The 23294-nt window shown below is 49.1% G+C and overlaps 1 protein-coding gene across 5 annotated transcripts in view; it reads left to right on the plus strand.

Annotated features, from left to right (window-relative positions):
- The window catches only part of PROM1 (prominin 1), a 91906-nt gene extending 72414 nt beyond the window's left edge, over window positions 1–19492 (plus strand). For 4 of the 5 annotated variants that reach the window (XM_037045529.1, XM_037045539.1, XM_037045533.1 and 1 more), the window contains 11 exons: window positions 919–1003; window positions 2415–2561; window positions 3388–3459; window positions 4465–4557; window positions 6224–6277; window positions 7948–8028; window positions 8146–8214; window positions 10950–11042; window positions 14129–14244; window positions 14757–14780; window positions 15414–19492. In XM_037045529.1, the coding sequence (XP_036901424.1) occupies window positions 919–1003; window positions 2415–2561; window positions 3388–3459; window positions 4465–4557; window positions 6224–6277; window positions 7948–8028; window positions 8146–8214; window positions 10950–11042; window positions 14129–14244; window positions 14757–14780; window positions 15414–15468 (889 nt within the window). In that variant the 3' untranslated portion in view covers window positions 15469–19492. Of the gene's footprint in view, window positions 1–918; window positions 1004–2414; window positions 2562–3387; window positions 3460–4464; window positions 4558–6223; window positions 6278–7947; window positions 8029–8145; window positions 8215–10949; window positions 11043–14128; window positions 14245–14488; window positions 14726–14756; window positions 14781–15413 lie in introns of those variants that run through there. The other variant, XM_037045558.1, reaches the window with a different exon arrangement.
- The last annotated feature ends 3802 nt before the right edge of the window (window positions 19493–23294 follow it).

A 23294-nucleotide genomic window follows, 5' to 3' on the forward strand; every position in this document is an offset into this window, starting at 1 on the left:
AAGTGCTCTTGGCACACCTTGCCGATGCACTGGAGTTTCTGTGCACAGCTAAGCCCTCCCCAGGCTGAGAGGACAAGTCCAAGCTCTTTGTGACTCAGGCTCCTGCAGAACTTTCTGGTCCGCCTTCTGCCTGTTAGTGCATCAGGCTCCCTAGTCCAACAAACCCACCTCCTCGGGGCTCCCTGGAGAGGAGCTTTCCACCTTCTAGGGACCTCCAAGGGTTAGAGGGCTCTGGCTGCAGGACTCGGGGGGCACAGCCCCAACGAGTAGCTGTTTGGGTGGCAGAGACACGCATCAGATGAGGCTGGCCTTTCTTAGCCCAGAGGAGGGGTGTTCCCGTCATGAGGAAGCACAGGGGGGTGAGTCCAAGTTGTATCTCCAGCCAAAGTGTCCCGACCGTCTGGATGTCGGCGGCCCGCTCCGTGTCTCCCTCCTGCCGTTAGAGTACGTGTCCAAGCGTGGGTTCAGTGAGTGAAGCTCAGCCCAGGAGTTTTGGAGGGAGACAGTCTGGAAGACCGTCCATGGAACGTCTCGATAAAGCCTGTGACACGCCTCGCAGCACACCTCTCTCTAGCCATTGTTGTTTAGGGGTTTTTTTGAAAAGGGAATTTATGGCTCCCCAGTGTGTGAGCATGTTATCCCCCGCAGCACTGGAAGGAGCTCGAGGAGACAGAGAAGGGCACATGTACCAATCCTTCCAAACCTGTTCTCTAAATGGGAATTTTATAAAGTGGGGAGCAAAGTCAGGAATGGTGGGTGCCGGGGGGTCCACGTGGCCACTGGTGACCACCTGCTGTGTCAATGTCCAGAAGCCCCTCTGGTCACAGGTTAAACAGTTAACGCTTCTCTTGACATTCGCCGTGGACAGAGGCAGCCACACCTGCCTCCCTGGTCACGTTCCTCTGTTTACCCCCGTAGCGACTGCAAAGACAATAAAGGCATTTACACCGCACTGAAGCTGGAGAACATCTACAATATCAGTGAATATCTCAACAACCAAGAGGTGAGTAATTAGAGCCAACCGGGAAATTCATGTAGCTCTTCACTAAATCCAGTTGTCTTTGTGGCTTCAGATTGACATGAAACTCACACAAAACCGTTTTAAAGTGACATTTCACCCATTCACAAGGTCATGCCGCCCTCCCCTCCAAAACACGGGTACCCCCCCCAACCACTCATCTTTCTTGAGGCACCAGTTTCTCCAGTAGGTGACACAGGTCCTGAGGACACCTCACAGGGACATGGTGTATCTCCCCGAGTGTCCGTGTTTCTAGAGCAGCAAACCCCACCTGTGTCCCAGGGGCGTTGGCTCTCCAAGACAGACCGCCGTCTTCTGCCAGGCCCCTGACGAGAGAAGAAGGCACCAGCCACTCTGGCCCGCCCCACTGTCGTTTCTTACAAACCGTGGCTCTGGCCCCAGCACCCCAGGGCGGGCCCTCCTGAGCCCTGCTGGCCCTTGGCACAGGACGGCATGGCACCAGGGACGGAAGTGAGTGGCATGGCACGGCCCCTCCAACCAGAAGGAGCGGGAGGAAGGTCTGGGCTGCCCAGGCCTAGGGCACACCTGGGGTCCCGCTGGCCCTCTCAGCTGTGCCAGAGAGACGCCAAGGAGCCTTCTCTCTTCTGGATGGCCCCCATGGGAGCAGACACCAAGGGGTGCCAGGGACGAGGTGGTTCCTCAAACCCCACAGCTGGTCCACTGAGACCTTATGAAAGGCATCGTGGCAGCCTAATAGGTGTCAAACGTGAAGAGTCTAGTTGAAGTGGCACACAAATTTGGTGCTGACTACCTTCCCTCAATGTGCCTTGCGGTGTGCATGAGGACATGATCTTGTAACCAAGCTCAGAATAAATACCCCCCCTACACACACTTGCCCGCCACGCCGCTGTGCAGCATTTTCTGTATGTGCCATGATGAGTGAGGTTGGAGAGGGTCCAGGACATTGGGCGCTCCACACTGCCCGAAACTACCGACTGGCTCGCAGGGCAACCCCGGGTGATTCATCACGGCCCGTAAAGTCAGGCCTCCCGACCACCTGAGTCCAGGGCATGCTGTCCCCTGTCCTGGGTGCAGCCTGCCCACCCCGTCAGCTTCTCTGTTTGTCAAGACCCCCTGGAAGGTTCTCCCCTGTCCCTGTCCCTAGTGTCGTGGTGCAATTCCTGTGCCTCTTCCCTTCGAGCTCTTCAAGGATAAAGATGCAACGTAATTTTGCTCTGCACCCCACCTCCTCACACAGTGCTTGTCACAGGGCGGGAGGAAGGAGGGGGCGGGGGTGGGAGGGGAGGGAGGAGTCGGGAAGGAATGCCAGTCGTGAGGATGTGTGTTGTTTTTCGTCCTGTATCATTTTCTTGCTCTTTGGTGACATTGTTGGAGACGAGTAGACTGACTTCTGACCTTTGTTTCTATCACGAAGTTTACCAAAAACATAAGCGGTAATTTTGAAAACATGAAGGTGAATATTGACAATATTGTCCTGCTGGATGCGGCCGGGAAAAAAAACCTTCAGGATTTCAGCTCTTCCGGGGTGGACAGAATAGATTACGGCGCCTACTTGGCCGAGGTACGACCCACTTGTTTACGTTTGCTCTTTTGGGGAAAATTAGAGCACAGGTATGTTTCTTTTTTGTTTTTATTTATTATTTTTATTGAGATGAAATTCACATAACACAAAGTCAACTATTTTTGAGTGAGCAATTCCCTAGCATCTAGTACGATCGCAGCAATGGTATACCACCACCACCTCCACCCAGTTCCAAAGCGTCTTCATCACCCCAGAACAAAGCCCTGTTCCCGTTCAGCTGTTGCTCCTCATCCCCGCCCCAGCCCCAGGCAACCGCCAGTCTGTGTTCTGTTTCCCTGAGGTTACCGACTCTGAATATTTTATGTGAATAGAATCATGTTGTGTGTGACCTTTGTCCCTTTCCTGTAAGCCAAAATTTTTGAGATTCATCTACATTCTAGCATGTGTCAAACAGCACCAACAACTTTGTAGGTTTGAATAATATGATTTTGTGTTTAGAAATAAGAGTGCATCCCTGGCTGGTGTGGCTCAGGGGACTGAGTGCTGGCCTGCAAACCAGAAGGTCACCAGTTTGATTCCCAGTCAGGGCACATGCCTGGGTTGCTGGCCAGGTCCCCGGGGGTTGGGGGATGTGAGACAGATGTTTCCCACACTGATGTTTCTCTCCCTCTGATTCTCCCTCCCTTTCCCTCTATCTAAAAACAAATAAAATCTTAAAAAAAAAAAAAAAAGAAAGCAGACATCGCCTGTGTAAGAGCGTCCCACCTTGCTCCGTAGGCCCGTGTGCACTCTGCTGCCTGTGCACATCATTCAGGGTTAAAAATCCCGTATCCATGACATGGTGTTCTTTCATCTCCTTTCTTAGACAGCTAAAGCGCCCACAAAGGTGAATCTTTTAAGGTTTGCAGATGGTCTAGAAGAAAAAGCCAACAAGTTGGTGAGTCCGGGGAGTCGGGTTAAATTCTGTAATTGCGGTAGATGTCAGTGTCAATACGACCGACCCGTAGGGGAGCTGCTGCAGAGGCTCCCCACACCCCAAGTAGCCCCTTGTTCACAACCACTCTCCAGGGTCCCACCAGCGGCCCCTGCCTCGGGGCGCAAAGGTCCTTAAGTCCTGGAAGGTGCCCCAGGCCAGCAGTGTCTGCGCACAGGCAGCCCTTCCAGAGCCCTGTGCAAGGTGCTGGTGCCCCAGCCGCTTTAGCACTGGTGCTGCTCTTGCCCCCGCTGCTCTCAGCCCCCTGCCAAATGTGCACGCACATTCTCCTTGCAGTGCAGGAAATGGGGACCCAGGACGCAGGAGGAGGAGTCCAAGTGCCTTTTTGCATCGCCTGTAGGAAGGGGGGGGAGGCAAGCACTCCCTCGGAGCTCTGTGAGCTTTCCCCTTCACCTGCTGCTCTGCTGGCTGGTGGTTGAGTGGCTGGAACTGGTCCCTTTGGAGAGGCAGCGGAGCCTGGTGACAGGAAGCTGGGCTCTGGAGGAAGACCCCCATTTAAATCCTGACTCAGCCGCTGCCTAACTGCAGGACCCCGGGCAGGGCATTGCTCCACTCTGTGCCCTAGTTTCCTCCCCTGAGGTTGGGCGATAGGATTGTTATATATTCGTATACAAACACTATTGAAGTGTGGGTTCAAGAAAAATTGCTCAGCCAAGCCTTGGTTTTCTCCTTGCAAAATGAGACATCGCTACTGTGTGGTGACTTTATAGCAGTTCTGCATGGGAGCGGAGAGAGGGGACGCAGCCAGTGGCACTCAGGAAGGACTGGGGAGTGTCGGTCAGTCCTTGCAGACAGCTCCTGGTTCTGCGATTCAGTGTCTGGGCAGGGCCACTCCCGCTGTCCCCAGGCTCACAGCTGTCACTGCACCCAGGGGGCTGGGGGCCAGAGAGAGTGCTTCCCAGACCGGAAAACTGGTGTTGATCTTGGTTTATTTCATTCTCTTGGTAGCCCCAAGGAAGCTTGAAGCGGTCCCTGGCAAGCAGTGCACAGAAGATTAGAATGATTTACCATGGCCAAGTCATGCCTCTGGGATCGTCCATGGTAATGCACTTCGCTGTGCTCTGTGTGTGACTCATTTCACCTGGGTGGCTGTCATTTAGCCTAATGACACAGTATGTGCATCTCACACAGGCAAAACCAACGGCCTCAGGCTGAGAAACTGAGCTGTTTTAAAAACATAAATGATACTTCCTAAACTTTAAAGAAGACACAATTTCAACTTTACCCCCTTCTTTCTGCTTACCTTCCTGTCTTTTTCCTCCCGAGGGTGAAGACTCAGATGAAATCTGAGGTTGCCTCGTGTTAACACGTTGTACTCCGACTCCCATCACTTTTATCAGCACTTGGCCGCACACTGAGCTTTCTTTCTGTTCTGGGCTGACTTAGTCTCAAATTCTTTTCCTCCAAACCCTGCCGAGAAATAGGGGAGGGCAAGAGTGGGTCCTTTCTACCTCCGCCAGCCCTGTTTGCTGTCCCGATCAGTGTTTCCTCTCTCCTCTCTTCTGTCCTCCTGCCTGGCTTTCCTTAGTCTCCTCACCGTCTTCTGGCTTTTTTCCTGAGTGTCGGAAAGGCAGCTTATAGTGGAGAAAGAACAGGGGCTCTGGCCTGAGCAGATCTGAGTTCAAATCCTGCCTCTGCCTCTTCAAAGTCACATAGCTTCCAGTGTCCTTGCCTGGAAATGGTGGGTCCGGCTCCTGCCTTGCTGGAGATGAAGGATTTCACCTGCCAGAGTACTCTGTAAAAAGGGAAAATCATTTCTATGCTTACAGGGGGTCTCGTTTGCAGCTGTCCAGGGGAAGACTGTGGCAACAGGGTTACAGAGTCAGCATGCTCCGGTTGGGAGAACCCTATTATCTCACTTGACCTCAACTTCAGAAGTTTCCAGAGCTAGTTTTCACTACCTCTGTTTTTCCTCTTCTAACTTTTTGATTCATGTGTGTATATACAAAGTCTTTATACTGAATTTTCTTAATTTCTGTGCTATACCACAATTTTCTGCTTTTTTATGCCTTGCACAAATTGTTAATCTCTTAAACTGGTTTTTGCATGTCCCTTAAATCCCTGCCTTCAAGTGGCCACAGGGTTCCCTGTCCTTTTCAGGGCGGGAGCAACCTGTCTACAAGTAGGCAAGTTGCTCTGACATGACCTACAGTATAAACCAGGGGTTAGCAAACAGTGGCCCTGAAAACTATGGCCTGTGGACTCTGGCCTACTTCCTGTTTTTATCAATAAAGCTTTATTGAAACACAGTCACACTCAAGTATTCACAAGTTATCTGCGGCTCCTTTTGGCTACCAGGGCAAAGTTGGATAATTGGGACAGGGCATGACTCACAAAGCCTAAAACCTTTACTATCTGGTCCTGAACGATGAGGTTTGCCAATCTCTGATCTGAACCATGCACATTAAGCCACTCTGGTTGGGCGGCTTTATTTTAAGCAATGTCTGCCACTTTGGGCAACCCTGACGCCGTACCCGTGATGTGCTGCCCTCCGAGGCTCCAGGTTGCCTGTCCTCATTTCCCAGTCCTCCCACACCAGGGGCCTGTGAGATGCAGCTTGTGACAGGAATTTTGTTTCTTCTAGAACACCACCACTCCAGAGCCCAGTTGGACTTGACAGCTGACGGGGGGCAGGGGGTACACAAGGTGTGGGATCTTGCTGCTTCCTGTAGTGAGTGGGAAAATATTCTCTGTGTTTATTTACTAGACGACTCTTCACCAAAGCATTCAGGACCTTCAACACAAAAGCAGTGGATTGGGGGTAAGTATTCCTTTTCTTTTTCTGTCATGGGGTCTTATTATAGAAGTGCACACAGACTTTCAGAGATGTTGGTTTTGCAGGTACTTTACATTGTTTAAAATCTCCATTATCCACCCACTTTAAATAAATGCCAAGCTGGGCTTCCATACCGTCTTTTTATAAGTACTTCCATCCACGCAGACAATCTCTCAATGCGGGGTTAGAGATACTGGGGAAAGCTGTGCTTTGATGTGTAAGATGCAAACTAGGAAGATGCACTAGTTACCTTTACTGAGAGCACGCTGCGTAACAAACAGCCTCCAAGGCTCAGTGTCTCCAACCACCGACTTTCATTCTCTCCCTCGGGTGGACTGCAGGCTTCTCTATGCACTGTCCTACCTAGAGAGCCAGCCTGAAGCCACCTTGTGTCTTCCTAGGGTGAGACAGGAATTCAGGGGATGAATGGGAACACAGGCTGCCCCTTGAGCCATCTCTTAGAACCAGCACATGGTCACCTCCTTATGACCCACTGGCCAAAGCATGTCCCATGACCAAGCCCATCATCTGCAGGGTGGGAAAGTGTGTCCGCCCCTGGGCGGCCATGCCAGGGAAGGTGTCGATAATCACGAACAGCTGATACCGTCCACCACAGGGGCTCCTCGGGCTGGAAACATTCCCACGAGGGAACTGAGTGCCCAGGCTGTGTTGTATTCAGCCTGTACCCACGGCGACACTAGGCAGCTCAGGAAATATTTCGACTGCATGAAATTGGCGGCCCATGGGAGCTGTTGGAGGTCAGCTCACAACAGAAAACTGCAGGTCCTTTCCCGAGCTTTCCTCAGAGCTCCCCAGTCCCCCTCCATCACTGGGATTCTTGCCACGCTTGATTGGGTACCCCCACCCCAGTAAACCGTGAACTCCTCGGGTCGCAGTTGGTGCTGTCCCGGGCAGCACCAAGTCCGCCTCTCTTGGTGTTCCGAGGTCCTGACTCGGGTCCTCTGAAGACTATCAGGTTTACTCTGCTCTGGGACCATCCCTGTACCTCTAGTCACAGTTGCCATTCCATGAGTGTGTGTCCCATGCCAAGGGAACCTGGAAACAGACTTAGGACTGCCCACAGGTCCTAGGCCACCCCAACACACCTCGTCATTCAGGGCGATGGCGTGCAGTTGTGCATTGCCCTTCGTGATAGGCGAGGGGGACAGATATCAGCCCTTACCCACTGGCCAGCCTGTGTGCCCTGAGGTCTCTGGGCACCTCTTCTAATTTGCACCAAGCTTCCATGTGGGTTGGCCTTGTCCTCAACTGTGTGACAGGGCAAAGAGTATGGACTTTAGGGTGGAAAAAAAAAAACAGGTTCCAAGTCCAGGTCTCATGCTTCCCAGCTTGGTGACGTTGGGTGGGGTCAGCTCCCTCACCTGTGGAGGGCGGGTAACCATACCTTCCTTTCCACCCTGTGAGTATTCAGGGCTGCCTTTCAGATAACGGACCTGCCTGGGAGCTGGAACAAGGAACCACTTTCTGTGTACTCCTCTCCTTCTTCCTGCCCTCGGGGGGCTGGGCTGGATCGTCATCTCCTTAACCAGTGAGCTGTGGTGGTGCGGGATGGAGTCCACAGCGCTCACACCCAATGCAGCGAAACCCTTTTCTGACTCGATAGATAGCATGGCGATTATTGCTGTGTTTTTCAGGTGAAAGTGCAAAATATCATTTCCTCTTTGGATTCTGCTCAGAACTTTATGGCAAACAGCATTTCCTCTGTTATTGTTCAAGTAAGTTTTTTTCTTTTAATCAGCATGCCAATAAGTAGACCTGTGCCCCTTAACTACGTAACTCAGTAGAGTGGGGTGTAGTCATTCTAACGGTTTCCAACTCTGATTTCTTTCCAGGAAAGTAAGAAGTATGGGAATACAATAATTGGATATTTTGAACATTATCTGCAGTGGGTCAAGATCTCTGTAAGTAGTCTATCTTTCATGAACATGGGGGAATCATGTGTTAGGATAGTAGTTTTGTAGGATAAAATCAGAAATAAATAACATTAAATTCCTGGTAATTTGATAGGAGATAAGTAAAAGGACCTTGGATATAGGGACTGTAACTGGAGCTTTCTTGAGACTCAGACAAGTGTCCAGACTGGGTGGCACCCCCCAGGTCAGGGGTATGCCCCCCATGGTCTCCCCCAGCTCCCTGTGCTCACCTTTGTCACAGAGATTCTTGCCACACTCACCTGTGTCTCCTGAGCGAACCTTGACTTCCTTAAGTTAGTGTGCACTTGAAGTTTGGTTTGTATACACCCTGGGTAGCACTGGGCCTGCTGTGTTGCTGGTTAGTCAGCTGGGTGTGGTCTAAACAACCGAAATTTATTCTTTCACAATTCTGGAGACTGGAGATCCAAGATCGAGGTGTTGGCAGGGTCGGTTTCCACTGAGGCCTTGCTCCTTGGCTTGTAGATACCTGTCTTCTACATGGTATCTACATGTAGAAGATACCATGTGTCTTCTGTGCCTTCACATGGCCTTTCCTCTGAGCATGCCTGTCCAAATTTTCTCTTTCATGAGGACACGTCACACTGGGTTAGGGCCCACCCTAGAGCCCTCACTTGAACTGATTGACCTCTTCAAAGGCCATATCTCCAAATATGGTTTTCAATTGGGGGGGTTAAGATTTTAACATACAGACTTTTGGGAGACACAGTTCAGCCCATAATGGTTATATCTCCACAAATATATCGGAGAAGTTGAGGAGCACAGTTTCCAGTGGTTTTGAGGCAGCATCTTGCAGCCAGCACCTGACTTTCTTGGAAAATGCGTTCTGTCATCTTGGGCTCTGAGCCAGCTGCCCTTGAGGCTTACTCCATGGTAGTGAGGGTGGCGGTGGTGGCAGGGTGGGGGGCGGGGTGGTGATGCTTGCAGCCGAGTAACTTGGGTAGGTGCTGCTGACGAGCACGAGCTTTGAGAAGTCTAGTGACTCAGGAAAATTTGGGATACCCCTGAGCAGCGCCGAGCTTTGCAAATCTTGTTCCTGGCCCTTCACCATGTGAGCTCAAACTGCCTGCCATCTTCTCCTTCGTTTCTGCCCCACCCCATGTTCCAGCTACACTCACCTGCTTGAATCCCTGGAACTTTCATCCTCCATGCAATGCCCTCTGTATGTCGGACCCCCCTTGCCAGTCCCTGCCTCCGGTCCCCACTTGCATGCATTGGGTGGGCCATGCACTTGGTCCTCCTTCCTGAGCCAGCTTCTTGGTGTCTGTACTGACACCTCCTCCCACCCCCAGAGGAGAAGGCCTCTGGGTTTCCTCAGTGCCAGCAGGAGGGGGACACACGCGGCTGAGTAGTGGCGGAGGAAATGCATCATCGTCATCGCCACTGTGGCCACTGTATGTGTTCTCCACTAGACCAAGGGACCACATGGTGGGCAGATTTACACCTGGAATACAGTGCAAATACTCTGGATCTGAAGCAGATCTGGACAGGAATGGTTTGGTGATACTCGAGCCACACCGAGGGGACACTGGGTGGCCGCTGGAACAAAATGGACTAGAGCCATACCATGGGACTGGGCGAGAAAGACGAGATGCAGAAAAAGGCACAGAATACAACCTCTACCCCACTTTCTGTAAAGCAAACAGTGAAGGAGCCTATAAAGACTGTGTAACATAGTTTGAACTTGGAGATGCATAAGGCTATTAATGCAAGTTGTCTCGTAAGGTATAGGTGAGCTGACCAATAAGGAAAAAGAAATAAGACACACCACATTGTCTGTGTTCTGGAATTTTTTGAATGAATGAGTGTAGCTCCCTTAAGTAAATGGACTGGAGCATCTGTCTGGGATCCATTAAACTTGTTTATTCTCACCTCATTAATGGGGACCATGTTTTTCAGATTATAAAAGACACATACACACCCAAATTTGGGAGGAGTAATGGTTGTTAATGCTGCTGTTGAGTTCTGTTTACATTTACATTGGTAAAATATTATGTTATTTATGTTATTAAATATTTTACCACATTTTTTGCTTCAAAAATTTTTTTCCTATTTTCCTCTAAAACCTAGGTGCATCTTATGGTCTGAAAAATGTGATACTTTGTTTTCTGTCTCCAAAAAGAGGGTCGGCAGGTACTTCTGTTTTTGTAAATAAAACTTTATGGGCACGCGGCCACACCCATTTCTGTTATATTATTTGTGGCTGCTTTTGCCGTGGCAGAGTCTGGCAGTTGGGACAAAAATTCATTGTCTCACCTGCAAAGCTTGAAATACTTGCTCTCTGGCCCTTCATAGAACAGCTTCGCTGGAGCCTGTTCTAACATGTACACCGATTAGTGAACTAACTTTCCATTTCCTCCCCACATCTTTGCCAGACCACAGAGGGATCGGGTGAGAAATTCAGACTGACATGAGTTGCTGGACAGGTGTGATTTTTAATTCTTTCAGGGGTCCCGGACAGTGGGTCCTGCTGTTCCAGATGACAGGGGAGGGAGCAGGAAACTGAGGCTCAGAGAGAATCAGGGTCTTGCTCCCAGGCACATCCTGTTGGACATTGCAGAACTCATCCGTAGAAACCAGCTGCGGCTCCATATCTCAGAGGACAAAGAGAGCCTTCTCGTGCAGACAGGCGGAAGGGACACAGCATGTCTGGTTCTCGGGGGTTCTTGTGGCTCAGACTTTGCCTCTGTTTCTCTCCTCCTTAGCTCATGGAGGAAGTCGCAGCCTGCAAGCCTGTGGCCACTGCTTTGGATTCTGCTGTCAGTGTGTTTCTGTGTGGTTACATCATCGATCCCATGGTAAGTATTTCATCTTTCGGAAGCTAAGGACAGATGATAAACTCGTCATCTTTTATCATCACCCCCCAAGATTGTACTATGCATTACAATATAAACTAGTTTTCTGCTTGGGTCTATTATGGTCTATTATGTAAATGAACATGTTCTGATACCTAATTCACTAGACAAGTCAAAGACCTAGCTGCCTGTCTTTGCTCTTTACTGGAATTATATTTACAGAAGTCAGAGGACCCTCATAAAGAAAACTATTTGTCCAGAATAATTGGAGAGGAATAAATCAATAGTCATTGGTGTGCAGATCGCCAATATGCAAAAGTGTCAGTGCCTATACACACACACACACACACATATACATACATACATGCACGCGTGCACCCCCATAGCTACAGTGAACTTACTTTCCTTTGTGATGTAAAAGCCCATTGAGATGTAACTGTTGGAATGGTCAGTTCTGATTAACCAAGTCTTTCCTTGGCCCTATTCACTCTGCAGTAGACACTGACTGTCTCTACATGCCAGTCCTCTCCTGACTCATTAGCTTCCAGTTGCTATCGAAATGAAGGTCAGGATCCTTCCTAGAATGTTCTGGGCCCTGCATGACTGCATTCCTGTGCACCTCGGCAACATTTGCACCATTTAATCACCTTTCTCATGGTGCTCTAGGCATACTTGTTTTGGAGGTTTCTTTGGGGGGTGTTATTTCTTTATATACATCTCAAGCTCCTCACCTCAGGGCCTTTGCACATGCCATGTCCTCTGCCTGGACAGGAGACTGGACACACGCTCTTTTTCTCTCACTCTCATTCCTCCCTTCCACCCCCACCCCCACCTGGCTAACTCTTCTAGGTCTTGTCATATAATGGTGGAGGACAGACTCCAAATTCAGTTGTCACCTCTACATTCTCTGAACTCTGTGACTTGGAAAAACTATTAAACCTTTCTGAGCTTTATCACCTCAGTGGGGTGGTTTAGATGGTTTAGTGAGAGATTACCTGTAAAGCCCTTAACACCATTTCTGGTACACGACAGACTCAAAAACTATGCGCTACTATTAGCTGTTGTCTCAGCTCAGGTCTGGGCTCAGAAGGCTCTCCCATTTTCGGGAGGCCTTTTCTGGTTTTCCCAGCAGACCGGGCTCCCTTTTCCACCCTTCCACAGACCGCCCGGCTTTTCCTTCAGAGACGCTGCTGCTGTTGGAAGTGTGCAGCTGTGTGGTTCCCTGATCGAGGAACCGCCCCCACGACACACAAACTGGCCTCTGTACTCCGACCACAGGGTCTGTGTGTGCTCGGTTCCGTCACTGTCGTTTGTACACTGCTGGCACAGGCAGTGAGATGAATGAAGGATAACCAGACAGCTGTCTGTCACAGTGCATCCTTATTGCCCTGTTCATCCGTGTTCCATGCCCATCCATGTCTACACGTCTCTTTGTCTTTGGAGTGGACTTTTGCATGTGAATGGAAAGGTCCCAACATTCCCAATATGCAGACCTTGAGCCTTGGCCTCCTGGCTGACCCCCTCCTTCAGTTTCCTACCCGGCCTATCCTGCTGCCTGCAGCCCCTGCTGATGGCCCTGGGTGAAGCCCTTGGGCGGGGTCAGGAGGGGTCAGCCTGGTTGATTCTGAATCGATCTCCCTGCATCCAGTGTCCCCCACCCGCCCAGGCCGGTCAGGTGGCCCAACCACCAGATGCGAGCTCTCAGATAACAGGAGAGCCCCTGGAGGGGGCTGGCGGCTGCTCGGGAGGCGTGCAGGCTGCAGCTGTTCGCAGCGGGCGGTTTCAGTACCGAGGGAGAGCTCTGGGCATCCACTTCCCCAGGAAAACACTCTCCAAAGGGCTGACTCACACCTTTCCTCCTGGTTGTTCCCAGAAGGACTGAGGCAGCTTCCAGTAAAAGTATACAGTTATCACAAAACTTTAAAACCTCTCAAAGCAGGTCAAAATCATAGGAATCTACCAATAAAAAAGTGTGGGGGAGAAGGAGGACAGAGTCATTGGAGATTCTGGGCCAACACGTGCCGCTGTTGTTCAGCACTGACCCCGACCTGGAGCAAAGCGGAAGGGCAGTGGCTGAACCGGGAGGTCATGCTTTAATCCGAGCTGCCTGCTGCCTCCCCGTGGGGTGGGCGAGGCTGCTCTCTGCGGACTTAGAACACTGGCCTGAGGCGTGGGACAAAGACTTGAACCTCTCCTGGGACCGGCAGGCTGCAGGTTTACAAAGCGGGACAAGCCTAAGACCCTGGCAGGTGCACCGTGCCCACGGGGTCATGCTGATAGTGCCAGCCGTGTCTGTTCTGACTAGAGCGTAAGTTTACATAATGTTGGCTGCTACCCCCGCGAAAGTCAGTGGTGTGGCCCGGGTAAACTGAGGACAGATGCCCCTCTTAAAGGAAGAGCCACCACTCGGCCACCGCCACTGCTGCCTTGTGGGAAGACAAGCTCAGGGTTATGAGATCAAACTTCAGACTTTTCAAGAAAAGACATAAGTCTAGATTTCTATGTGAAATCTGACTTGGACATATTGGCAACTTTAAAAAAAACACTTTAACATTGCTTTTTAAACAAAACGGGATTGAATGCAGCCTGAGAACCACCTTAGAGATGGGTGAAACTCAACATGGGAAGCTTGCTGAGCCTGGTGCGCTCCAAGCGTTGCCGTCTGCTGTTCATGTGCAGAACGAAGTCAGGAGGGGTGCGTTAGTCACTGTGACTGCAGAACAACTCTCCATAGGGACCCGACCGGGCTCAGGCCTGCTGGCTGTCCCCCTCATCGCTGGCGGCACAGTGGGCTGGTCTACAGCTGCTTTGGAGCGTCCTAGAAGCGAACCCTGGCTTCCCCACTTGCCGCTTCCGTTACTCGATTATAAAATAAATATAATGGGATCCTTTCAAGGTTTTTAAAAAGAGTTAATTATAATAATTTGTAGCGCTTCACCTGGTGGCTGTCTCATTGTCAAGTTCACCAGTGGTTTCAGTGAACAAAATTAGAACTCCTTAAAAAAAGGAGTGATTTTCCCCAAGCAGCTGATGTTTCCCATTTCCCATCTCCATGCATGTAATCCTCCTGATTTTCTTTCTCTCCCTAGAATTTGTTTTGGTTTGGCATAGGAAAAGCTACCGTATTTTTGCTCCCGGCTCTAATTTTTGCTGTGAAGCTGGCCAAGTACTACCGGCGGATGGATTCGGAGGATGTGTACGATGAGTAAGTACCCGCTGGTGGCTCTCCAGAGCCTGGGGTCCTGTTCTGTGGTGCTGCCCCCAAAGAACTCGCTAAAGAGGAGCTCTGTTGAAATGACACGATTTTTTTTTAACTACGGGGTCACCTCTGTTCAGATGCATTCTTTGTACCAATTTTCTTAGGTTTGCTTGTCTTAACCATTTTTTTTTTTGCCTCTTGCTTGACTTTCTGAGTTTCCTTAACTGGCCTCCTTGTTTCTTGTTTGCAGTTCCTCGGCCCCGGGGACTTGGCACTTGAATCTGTAGCTGCTTTGGCTAGTCTGTACTCTGACCCTGTAGTCTGCCCTTCTCTCTGTGTTCGGGGAACTCGTACGCTTCATTCTCACCACACGCATCTTCTCAACACGTCTCTCTTCCGACCTGGTTCCGACAGCATCGCGTTAGAATACCGAGGCGGGGGGTGTGGCTGTTACGCTGTGATCATCATTAAAAAATAATTGTCTCTCTGTTGTTTTTTTCTCCTTTGATATTTTGTAGTGTTGAAACTATACCCATGAAAAAGTAAGTCTTTTCTTTTTTAAACCGTGTTCATAGGTTGGGACTGGGATGGGGGTGTTGCTCTTATTATTATTCAATGGATTTTTTAAACTAAATCAGTAACATCTTAAAGTTCTATTAACAACAATAGATATGTCCAGATAAAAATAAATGCTGGTGCCTCTTAGAAATAAGGATGGTACATGGTGCTGAGAAAATAAATCCTTGTTGATTAATAACATTATACATGTTAAATGTATTAATATATAAAATGGTTGTTTTGATATTTGATTTTGGGGGGATTTTTCTTAAAATATTTATTTATTTTTAGAGAGAGGAGAAGGAAAGGAGAAAGAGAGGGAGAGAAACATCAGTGTAGTTGCCTCTCATGTGTCCCCTACTGGGGACCTGGCCTGCAACTCAGGCATGTGCCCTGACTGGGAATCAAACCAGTGACCCTTTGCTTCACAGGCCCATGCTCAATCCACTGAGCTACACCAGCCAGGGCTGCTATTTGATTTTTAAAGGGAGCACTTTGCCTTCTCTGTAGATTTAACAAGTTGTCACGTGAGCATTTACATCGTCTTTGTAATCCATGATATCAGTATCCATCTTGGAGGTAACATGGTGTTTTTGGTGTATTTATTTTTGTTACAGTATGCAAATGGGCAATATTGGTTTTCATAGACATCAAGCCACTCAGAATCTGTGAACAAAGCTGTTAAACAGATCCGACTGCACGGGTTCTTGGTCTGCGCGTCTGCCAATGTTGGAAAAGAAATCTGCCCCCGAGGAGTTTACGGATGCAGGATACCGTCCGAAACGCACACTCAGGGCCCAGGAGGGAGAGGCGTGCGCACCTGCTTTCCGCCTGTAGGCGTCTGGCTTTAGTCGCCCGAGCCGTCTGTGACAGTCCGACTGTAGGGCACATTCATCCCTGTTCAGTTCAGCCCTGGGGACCAGATGTGAATTTTGCCACATTCCCTGGCATGGGAAGTTAGACTCATAGTTGGGGGAAGTTCGGCAAATAGTATGCGAACAGTAAACTAAGGACTTCAAATATGACTCCAGTCTTCTCATTGAAAAATAGATCTGAACTGTAGTTACCACTTAAGGCGCTGTATTGTCTCCTCCGGGTGGCTGTAACAAAGGGCGCGGACTGAGTGGCTGAAAGCAGCACACACGTCTTCTCGCCGTTATGGAGACTGGAAGTCTGAGACCGACACGCCGTCAGAGTCGGTCTCTCCCCGGGGGCCTGAGGGCCAGTCTGATCCCCGCCATCCCCCAGGTTCTGCCCGCTGCTGGCAGTGCATGGGGCTCCTCGGGGGCAGACTCACCACTGCGGTTACTGCCTCTGTCTTCACACTCGTTTCCGAGGAAGGCTCTGTGCCTTGCCCTGGCCCTCTCATGGAATCCTCACCGGATCGCTGGTGAGGTCAGCAGTTCCATTCCAAATTATAAGCCAAGTGGCCTGAAACTGGCAGAGCTGAGTGACCCACCAGCACACAGCTCTTCAGCGTTCAGGCCAGAGAGGATCCAGGTCCCCCAGCCCTACAGCACCTGGCTGTCTCAGCACGTGGGCACCAGAGGCTAAGGTGGATCTGGCACAGACCATTTCCTAACAGTTCAAACTAAACAACCTCAGAGGTGCCGAGTGCTTTCCAGCAGTGAAATGTGATGCCAGTCAGCACTGCTCAAAGGGTGGCCCAGGGGCCCAGAGCAACCAGATTATGGGGGAGCTCCAGAAGCACTGAATCTCAGACTCCAACCCAGACATACTGAGAAAGAGACCCAGGAATGTGAATTCTAACAAGCTTTCCAGATGAGTCCAAAACACAGTAAACTTGGCCAAGCAATGTTGCAAATCGCCCTGTAGGATAGGTCTTGATCCATTTAGAAAATAGCTTTTATCCAAGAAATGTGGTTACACCCCGTCAGAAGCAATAGACTGTTGGCGAAACAAAACACGCTTACACAGCCTCTGCAGGAGGCCGGGGGAGGCAGAGCCTGTCCCCAGACTGTGCTCATGGTGGAGTTTTAGAGGGCTAGCCACCAGCCCTGAAGCCCGTCATCAGTCTGAAATGTCCGTCTTCCCTCCTGTCTTCCTTTCCCAGGGAAGGGCTCCTGCTCGCCCGCATGCCTTTCCCGAACTTCTGCTGCCATCCCCAGGGGCCAGTCGGTGATTTTTACCACTTCTCTCTTCTCTTCTAAATGAGTGATTCATTGCTCTCTCCCAGCAAGCTCTTAAAAGCTTATGGACACAGTCCATGCCTTAAGTTCTTCTGATTCCCCACCATGCTTTAGAGGAAGAATGGATGGATAATAGACTCAGAAGACTTATGTGACTCTGCCCCGAGAAGCCACATGGGCTCCCTTAGCCTCATCCCCTCTATTAAATGGGGCGGGGGTTGCCCCCACCTCACTGGGTGGATGTGATGACCAACAGGATGTCTGGCCACGGAGTAGGCTCAAAGTGGAACCAGTATCACCCCCCGTAGTAGGCTTCCAATAAATCAAGTTTTGCAAGGTGCTGAGCACCCTGTCACCAGGGCTTCGAGCAGAGGCTAGTCAGTCTGTACTCACAGTGTCCCGGAGAGGAGTCTCCATCTGGTGTTAGAGGAAAGGAAGCAGTCGAATAGGAAGCATCACTGTCTGTCGCTTGAACAAGAGCGGCACTGGCAGAACCAGTCAGCTGGAACTGTCTGTGGAACTCCAGTGTCTGCTGAAGTCCTGCAAATTCCAGGGGAAGTCTTCGATCGTAAGTTGTTAACTCGGGTCCATTTTGACTCTTGGCTCTGCAGCCCTCAGCATCCCCCACCCCGATCCATGTGTTCCCAGTGTAGTTTTGAGTGAGCAGAAGGGCAACAAGGCCACTGTCCCTCACGTATGAGAGAGCTGCGTTCTGATCTGTGATTGCTGCTTCCCACCCCAGAGCGGCAGACGCAGAGGTGAGCAGCTGCTGGCGCAGTCGCTCTGAGGACCAGCCGCGTTCACGCTCACGTACCTGGCTATGCGAATGGTCCACGAGGCTGGGAACATGGTCTCTCCAGCAGTTAGACCAGCTGAGAAAAAGGAGAAACATGAAATGTCTGGTGAATGTCATGTCTGCTAGCCCTTTGCCAGGAACGGTGTGGCATCATATGCCTGTAATTGATCCAGATACTCCAAAATATGGCAGAGCTTGGTCTCAAGGGCTACTTTGCTGTGGCCCAAATCTGCCACACCTGCCACCCGGGCAAATTTGGAAGATCTTCTGGTCGGGTAATATACAGGGCTCAACAAAACACTTGGATGAGGTACACATCATTTCCTGTTCCCAAACAGCCCAGCTAAGTCTGGGCACCCCTTTTGGTCACATTAACGTTTCCTTTACTGTCTCAGCGATCAATCTGTGAGCCTCAGTCCCTTGTACCTACCCCCAAGAACTGACTTGGATGGCTGACCCTGGATCTGCTCAGGGTTAATGAGCCCCCAACACCCCTGCTTTCATATGAGTCAGAATCTGCCTCCAAGCCACTGCTTCCTGCTGTTCAGGGAAGCCTGTCAGCAGCCACGGGTGGTGGAGTCACCCCTGAAAAGGGGAAGCATGTGCCACTACTTTGCCATCCACTGGTGGCAAACAGGAGAACTCAGGTGTCCCTGTGGAAGAACAGGGTTTTGGAGAACCAGGGAGTCTTCCAGGCAAACTGCTCTTTGGCGCTTTGTGCCAAAGTGATTGAGAAAAAGGTGTTAGCTGTGTCCAGGCCAGAATGTTGCCAAAAGGTGTAATCAATTCAGCTACAGTCACGAAGTTCAGCAAGACTGGTTCTAGGGGCACTGACGGAATTTTGTTGATGACCATCCACTGGGGAAACACCCATTTGGGACTCTAGTGAAGCAGGCATGACTTCCCAGTGAGTTCGACCCGTAAGGTCGGGCTTTACTGGGATAGCAACTGGCATTACACCACCGACACACGCTGCTACCTCCTAGGCTCTAAGACCTCGTCATGACATGTACTCTCTCTGAGCTTTATTTTGGCAGTCAGTAAATAATTGTCAAATAAATTGAAGTGATAAATTTAAACTGATGGCGTTGAACTATACCATCTCTAATACATATTCTACCTCTCACACATTCAATGACCAAAGATTATTTGAACGATGGGCTGACTTGGACACTGGGCCAATCACTGATGTTTTCAGCAACCATCCTACCGTGAGCAGGAAGGACTTAAGAAATGCCCAAGAGATGCGAAAATTGTGGTTGGGGTCAACGTTCTTTCAGTAAAGTGGTGAAGAGCAATGCGACCATGAGAATCTCTCTCTGTGTGTCTAGTTGCAAATAGATCCGGGTTTCCAAGCTCTGGAATGATTGCGGTTCATAATTAGCATAAAGAAACTCTTTAAAGACCTTTTCCTGCCTGTGAATCTCCAGCGTGTGCTGTCCTGGTGGCAGCTGGGAGGGCTGTGGTCCTTCCTTTAATGACATATTTTTGTCTCCTGAAGTCAGGTGGGAAAAGACATCTGAACCATAAAGAGTGACGTGTTTTATGCAAAGATGTATTCCCCAGCCCTCCCCAGGCTTGGAATCACTCACCCTCCCCCATGCACCTCCTGTGGGTTGTCTCTCCTCTCCCCTCCTCGCCTGCCTTCCTCATTCCACCTCTGCTCCTGGAAGCCATGCCAGACCAGCCTGTGAGCTGAAGTCTGACCAGGGTGCAGACAAGAGACAAAAAAAGAAAGGAAGAGAGGGAGGGAAGGGAGGAGGAAAAGAGAGAGAGAAAGGGAGGAAGGAAATAAATTATAGTATTTGCTTTCGTGTTATCTTTGCAAAAAGTTTTCTGGTTTTTTGTGGGGTTCTCGGGGGGAAACAGTGTTGCTCAAACCTGGTCGAAAGGTTATTTTGCCCTATTTTTAACATTCCAAAGGTCTGAGGGAGCTCTCTGGCCTGGCAGCTGCAGCTCCATTTCAAGGTGGCTTCGCTTACATTGTTTACATGTAAGTTACAAGAAACTTCCAATAAATGCCTGACTTTGTTCCTGTTGTTTTCAGTTTTCTTTCTATTACTATAATGAGAATAAGCTTGATAACTACCAAGTCCAATTCAACCAATAACCATTTGCTACCGAGGATGATGTGTGGGGAAAAGAATGGAGAGGCAGACATAGCTAAAGCCCAGGGACTTGTGTGTAGGGTGTGGTGGGTATTGACCTTGAAGCTGGCTGGGATCGAGAAGGGAAAGTCCTCCTATGTCACTGAGAAGTTTGGACTTCCTCCTGTAAGCCGAGGAAAACCATCCAAGTCTTGAGGACATGACGAGGTGTCATGTCTACAGCAATGGTCAGACAGTGAGCTGTAGGCTGAACTGGCCAGTCTTGAGGGCAGGAGCCAAAGCGTATTCACTCTGCTATTCTCTGCAGTGACTAATGCTGCATTTTGCATAGTAGTCACTGAGTAATGATTGAATAAATTGTGCTCTTTTTCCTTCAACGCTGAGTTGTGCTGAGTTGTCTCTGATCCGGTTGCAGGCTCTTGAGAAATTCTCTCTGCCTCTCGCTCAGTTGAGCCCCTCGGCCTGCCCTCCAACCTAGTACAATAATTACCTCTATATTGTCATGATTGACATCCTGGTCTTTCCCCTTGTTGAGGGCAAGGACCGCCTCTCTTTGAGGGGAAGGACCGTTTCTCCTTGTCTGCATCCCAGTTGATGACAAAGCCCCTGGGGCATGCTCATTCCTCCTTGAGCATTCTCTGGATGAACTAAATGGGAGAATGAATGAACTGACAGCTGAATGACAGATTGCTTGGCAGGACGTAGGAGGTCTGGCTAGAGGCCAGCCCACGGCATGTGGCAGGCCCTTCCTCTCTGGGCGTGGGAGCCATATTCATTGGGTTCCCTTCCAGGCCTTTTTTAGAGCTTGTTTCTGGTGCCTTTTATCTATACTTCTCCACCTTTTCATTCATGTGACAGAAATAGCAATTCGTTAGCCCATGGGCATGGTGACTCACACCATTAACAAGCAGCAATGACAGCTTGTCTCCCCGCTTTTTCAGTTTTCCAGGGTATCAACTGGCGTCTTTGTTAACAAACACAGGTCAGGAACTCAAAATTCCAAAGGGAGAGGCTTTAGTGCCTTCCTCTGCCCTGAGGATGAGGTGGTGGGGTGCACGTGTGTGCGTGCTCGTCTGTGATGCCCATGCATGAGAGGCTGTGTGAGAGTGCATGCCTGGGCACATGTATGTGTGGAGGTGCACAGCCTTCTGTGTGCTCTGAGGATTTTATCCAAAAGGAGCAGACATCTTTAAAGCATGTTTAACCTGTCTTACAATGATTTTCTTGAAAAAAATATGAAAAATCTGGACATGTTCAATAAAATTACCTTGTATGGAGTCTGTCATAAAACACTAACAAGAATTTTAAAGAACATACATGCCTTTGAGGCAGTTCTATTTCTGGAGAAAAATAGCAATTATTATTATTATGTCAATCCCTTTCAAATTGCTACTGTTCGACCACACTAACTGCCACACACAGTAGTTTTATTTGATTTAATTTAATACAAAAACCATGAGTTACTTATTAGATGGATGCAGAATGAGAACACAGTGTCACCCATGGCTGTGGAAAGAACTGGATCAGTGTGACGGGTCTTGACACAGGGCATTCCTTTCCGATAAACACACTTTAAAAGATTATAATTTGTGTTCACACTCAACACTGTACCATCAACCCTTTGGCGTCTAAACCGGAGCTGAATTCTCGTGACAACGAGCTCTTTCAGTTTCGAATGCCAGGACCATTCAGCAGGTCTGTGAATACGTTTGCCACCTTAGCAGGTTTTAGCTGATGTTCGTTTAGACAATTTCCTCATTGCCTGACAATGAATAGGTTTTTAATACACACAATTCTTCCCCCCAAATTAATGTCACTTTAGTGCAGTGACTCAGCATGTTGTCTATACAGGAGGTTATTTTTAAAGGAGAAAATGACTTTTGAGCAAATCAGACCTGACACGTGACAAAAAAAATCAGCTTTTGAGCTTGAAATCACCTGCAGTCCCCAGACTGCATGAGACGTGCATTCGGCCACCAGACTCAGCCTGTGTGTAGTTACCAGTTGTGTTCAGATTTCCTTTGGAAATCTGGAAGGTGAGGCTGCTCTCCATCATATTTTTGCTGAAGAGAAGATGACACAACCCTAGATAATCATGAGAAAAATACCAGATATATTCCAAGTGGGTGACATCCTCAAAATACCTCTCAAGGTCATCAGAAACAAGGACCATCTGAGAAACTGTCCCAGCCACAGAGAGCCTACAGAGTTATGCCTGCTAAGTGTCATGTGGTGAGTCGATGGGATGCTGGGAGGAAAAGCCCATTGGGGGTTGAAAACTGATGTCCACACAAAACCCAGCACAGGAATTTTTATAGCACCTTTATCCATAATTACCGAAGCTTGGAAGCAACTGAGATGTCCTTCAGGAGGTAAACGGATAAGTAGATGGTGTTACATTGAAATAGTGAAATATTATTCAGTGCAAAAAATGAGCTACCACATCATAAAAAGACATGGAGGAAACTTACAATCATACACAGAGTGAAAGAAGTCAATCTGAAAAGGTTAAATTCCATCTGATTCCAACTTTATGACGATCTGGAAAAAAGCAAAACTATGGAGACAGGGAAAAGATCAGTGATTACCAGGGATTGGGAAGAGGGGAGGGGGTGGATAGGTGGAACCCAGAAGACATTTAGGGCAGTGAAAATACTCTCTATGGTACTGTGATTGTAGATACCTGTCAATGTACATCTGTGAAAACCCACAGATTGCACAACACCAAGAGTGCACTGTTAGAAAAATTGTGAACTCTGGGTAGTTGTGATGTATCAAGGATGACTCATCAGCTGTCACGACTGTCCCACTCAGGTGGAGGAGGCAGACAGTGTGAGCAGCTGTGTCAGTGGTCAGTGGGGTGGGAACATATATGGGATAAACATACTTTAATAGATTATAATTAGGAACTCTGTCCTTTCTGCTCACTTGTGCTGTAAACCAAAAACTACTCTTAAAAATAGTCTATTAATGATTTTAAAAAGAACACTAAATGAAAAGTAAGATCTAAACAAAATATAGACTTTAGTAATACTATATCAGTAGCAGTACAATCATTTTATAAATGTGGCATATAATGTAAGAGGTTACTCACAGGGGATTCTGGGTAAGATGTTGTGGATCAGGGGACCCATGACACTGATAGAGAGACAATAATATCTGAGCTAGACCCTGACGGATGAGCTGGATGAGCCGGGCAAAGTGGGACTGGTAGGGCATTCCAAGTATGGGGAACAGAAGGAGCAAAGGCAGGAAGTGGGCAACCGCACTCAGGAAGTGGTGAGTAGCTTAGTGCAGCCATATTGGAGTCTCTGTGTGTGTGTAAATGAGTTTGGAATGACAGGCTGAGCCAACAGGGAAAAGTCTACATCGCCTGGTATAACATTGTGCTCCCTTGTTTAAAGCAGAAAGATCAGGATAGATGTTGCGATGAGATCATGGGAA

The sequence above is a fragment of the Sturnira hondurensis genome, unplaced genomic scaffold (genome assembly GCF_014824575.4).
Source record: "Sturnira hondurensis isolate 20B ecotype Veracruz unplaced genomic scaffold, ASM1482457v3 Scaffold0000780, whole genome shotgun sequence".
Taxonomy (NCBI): Eukaryota; Metazoa; Chordata; class Mammalia; order Chiroptera; family Phyllostomidae; genus Sturnira; species Sturnira hondurensis.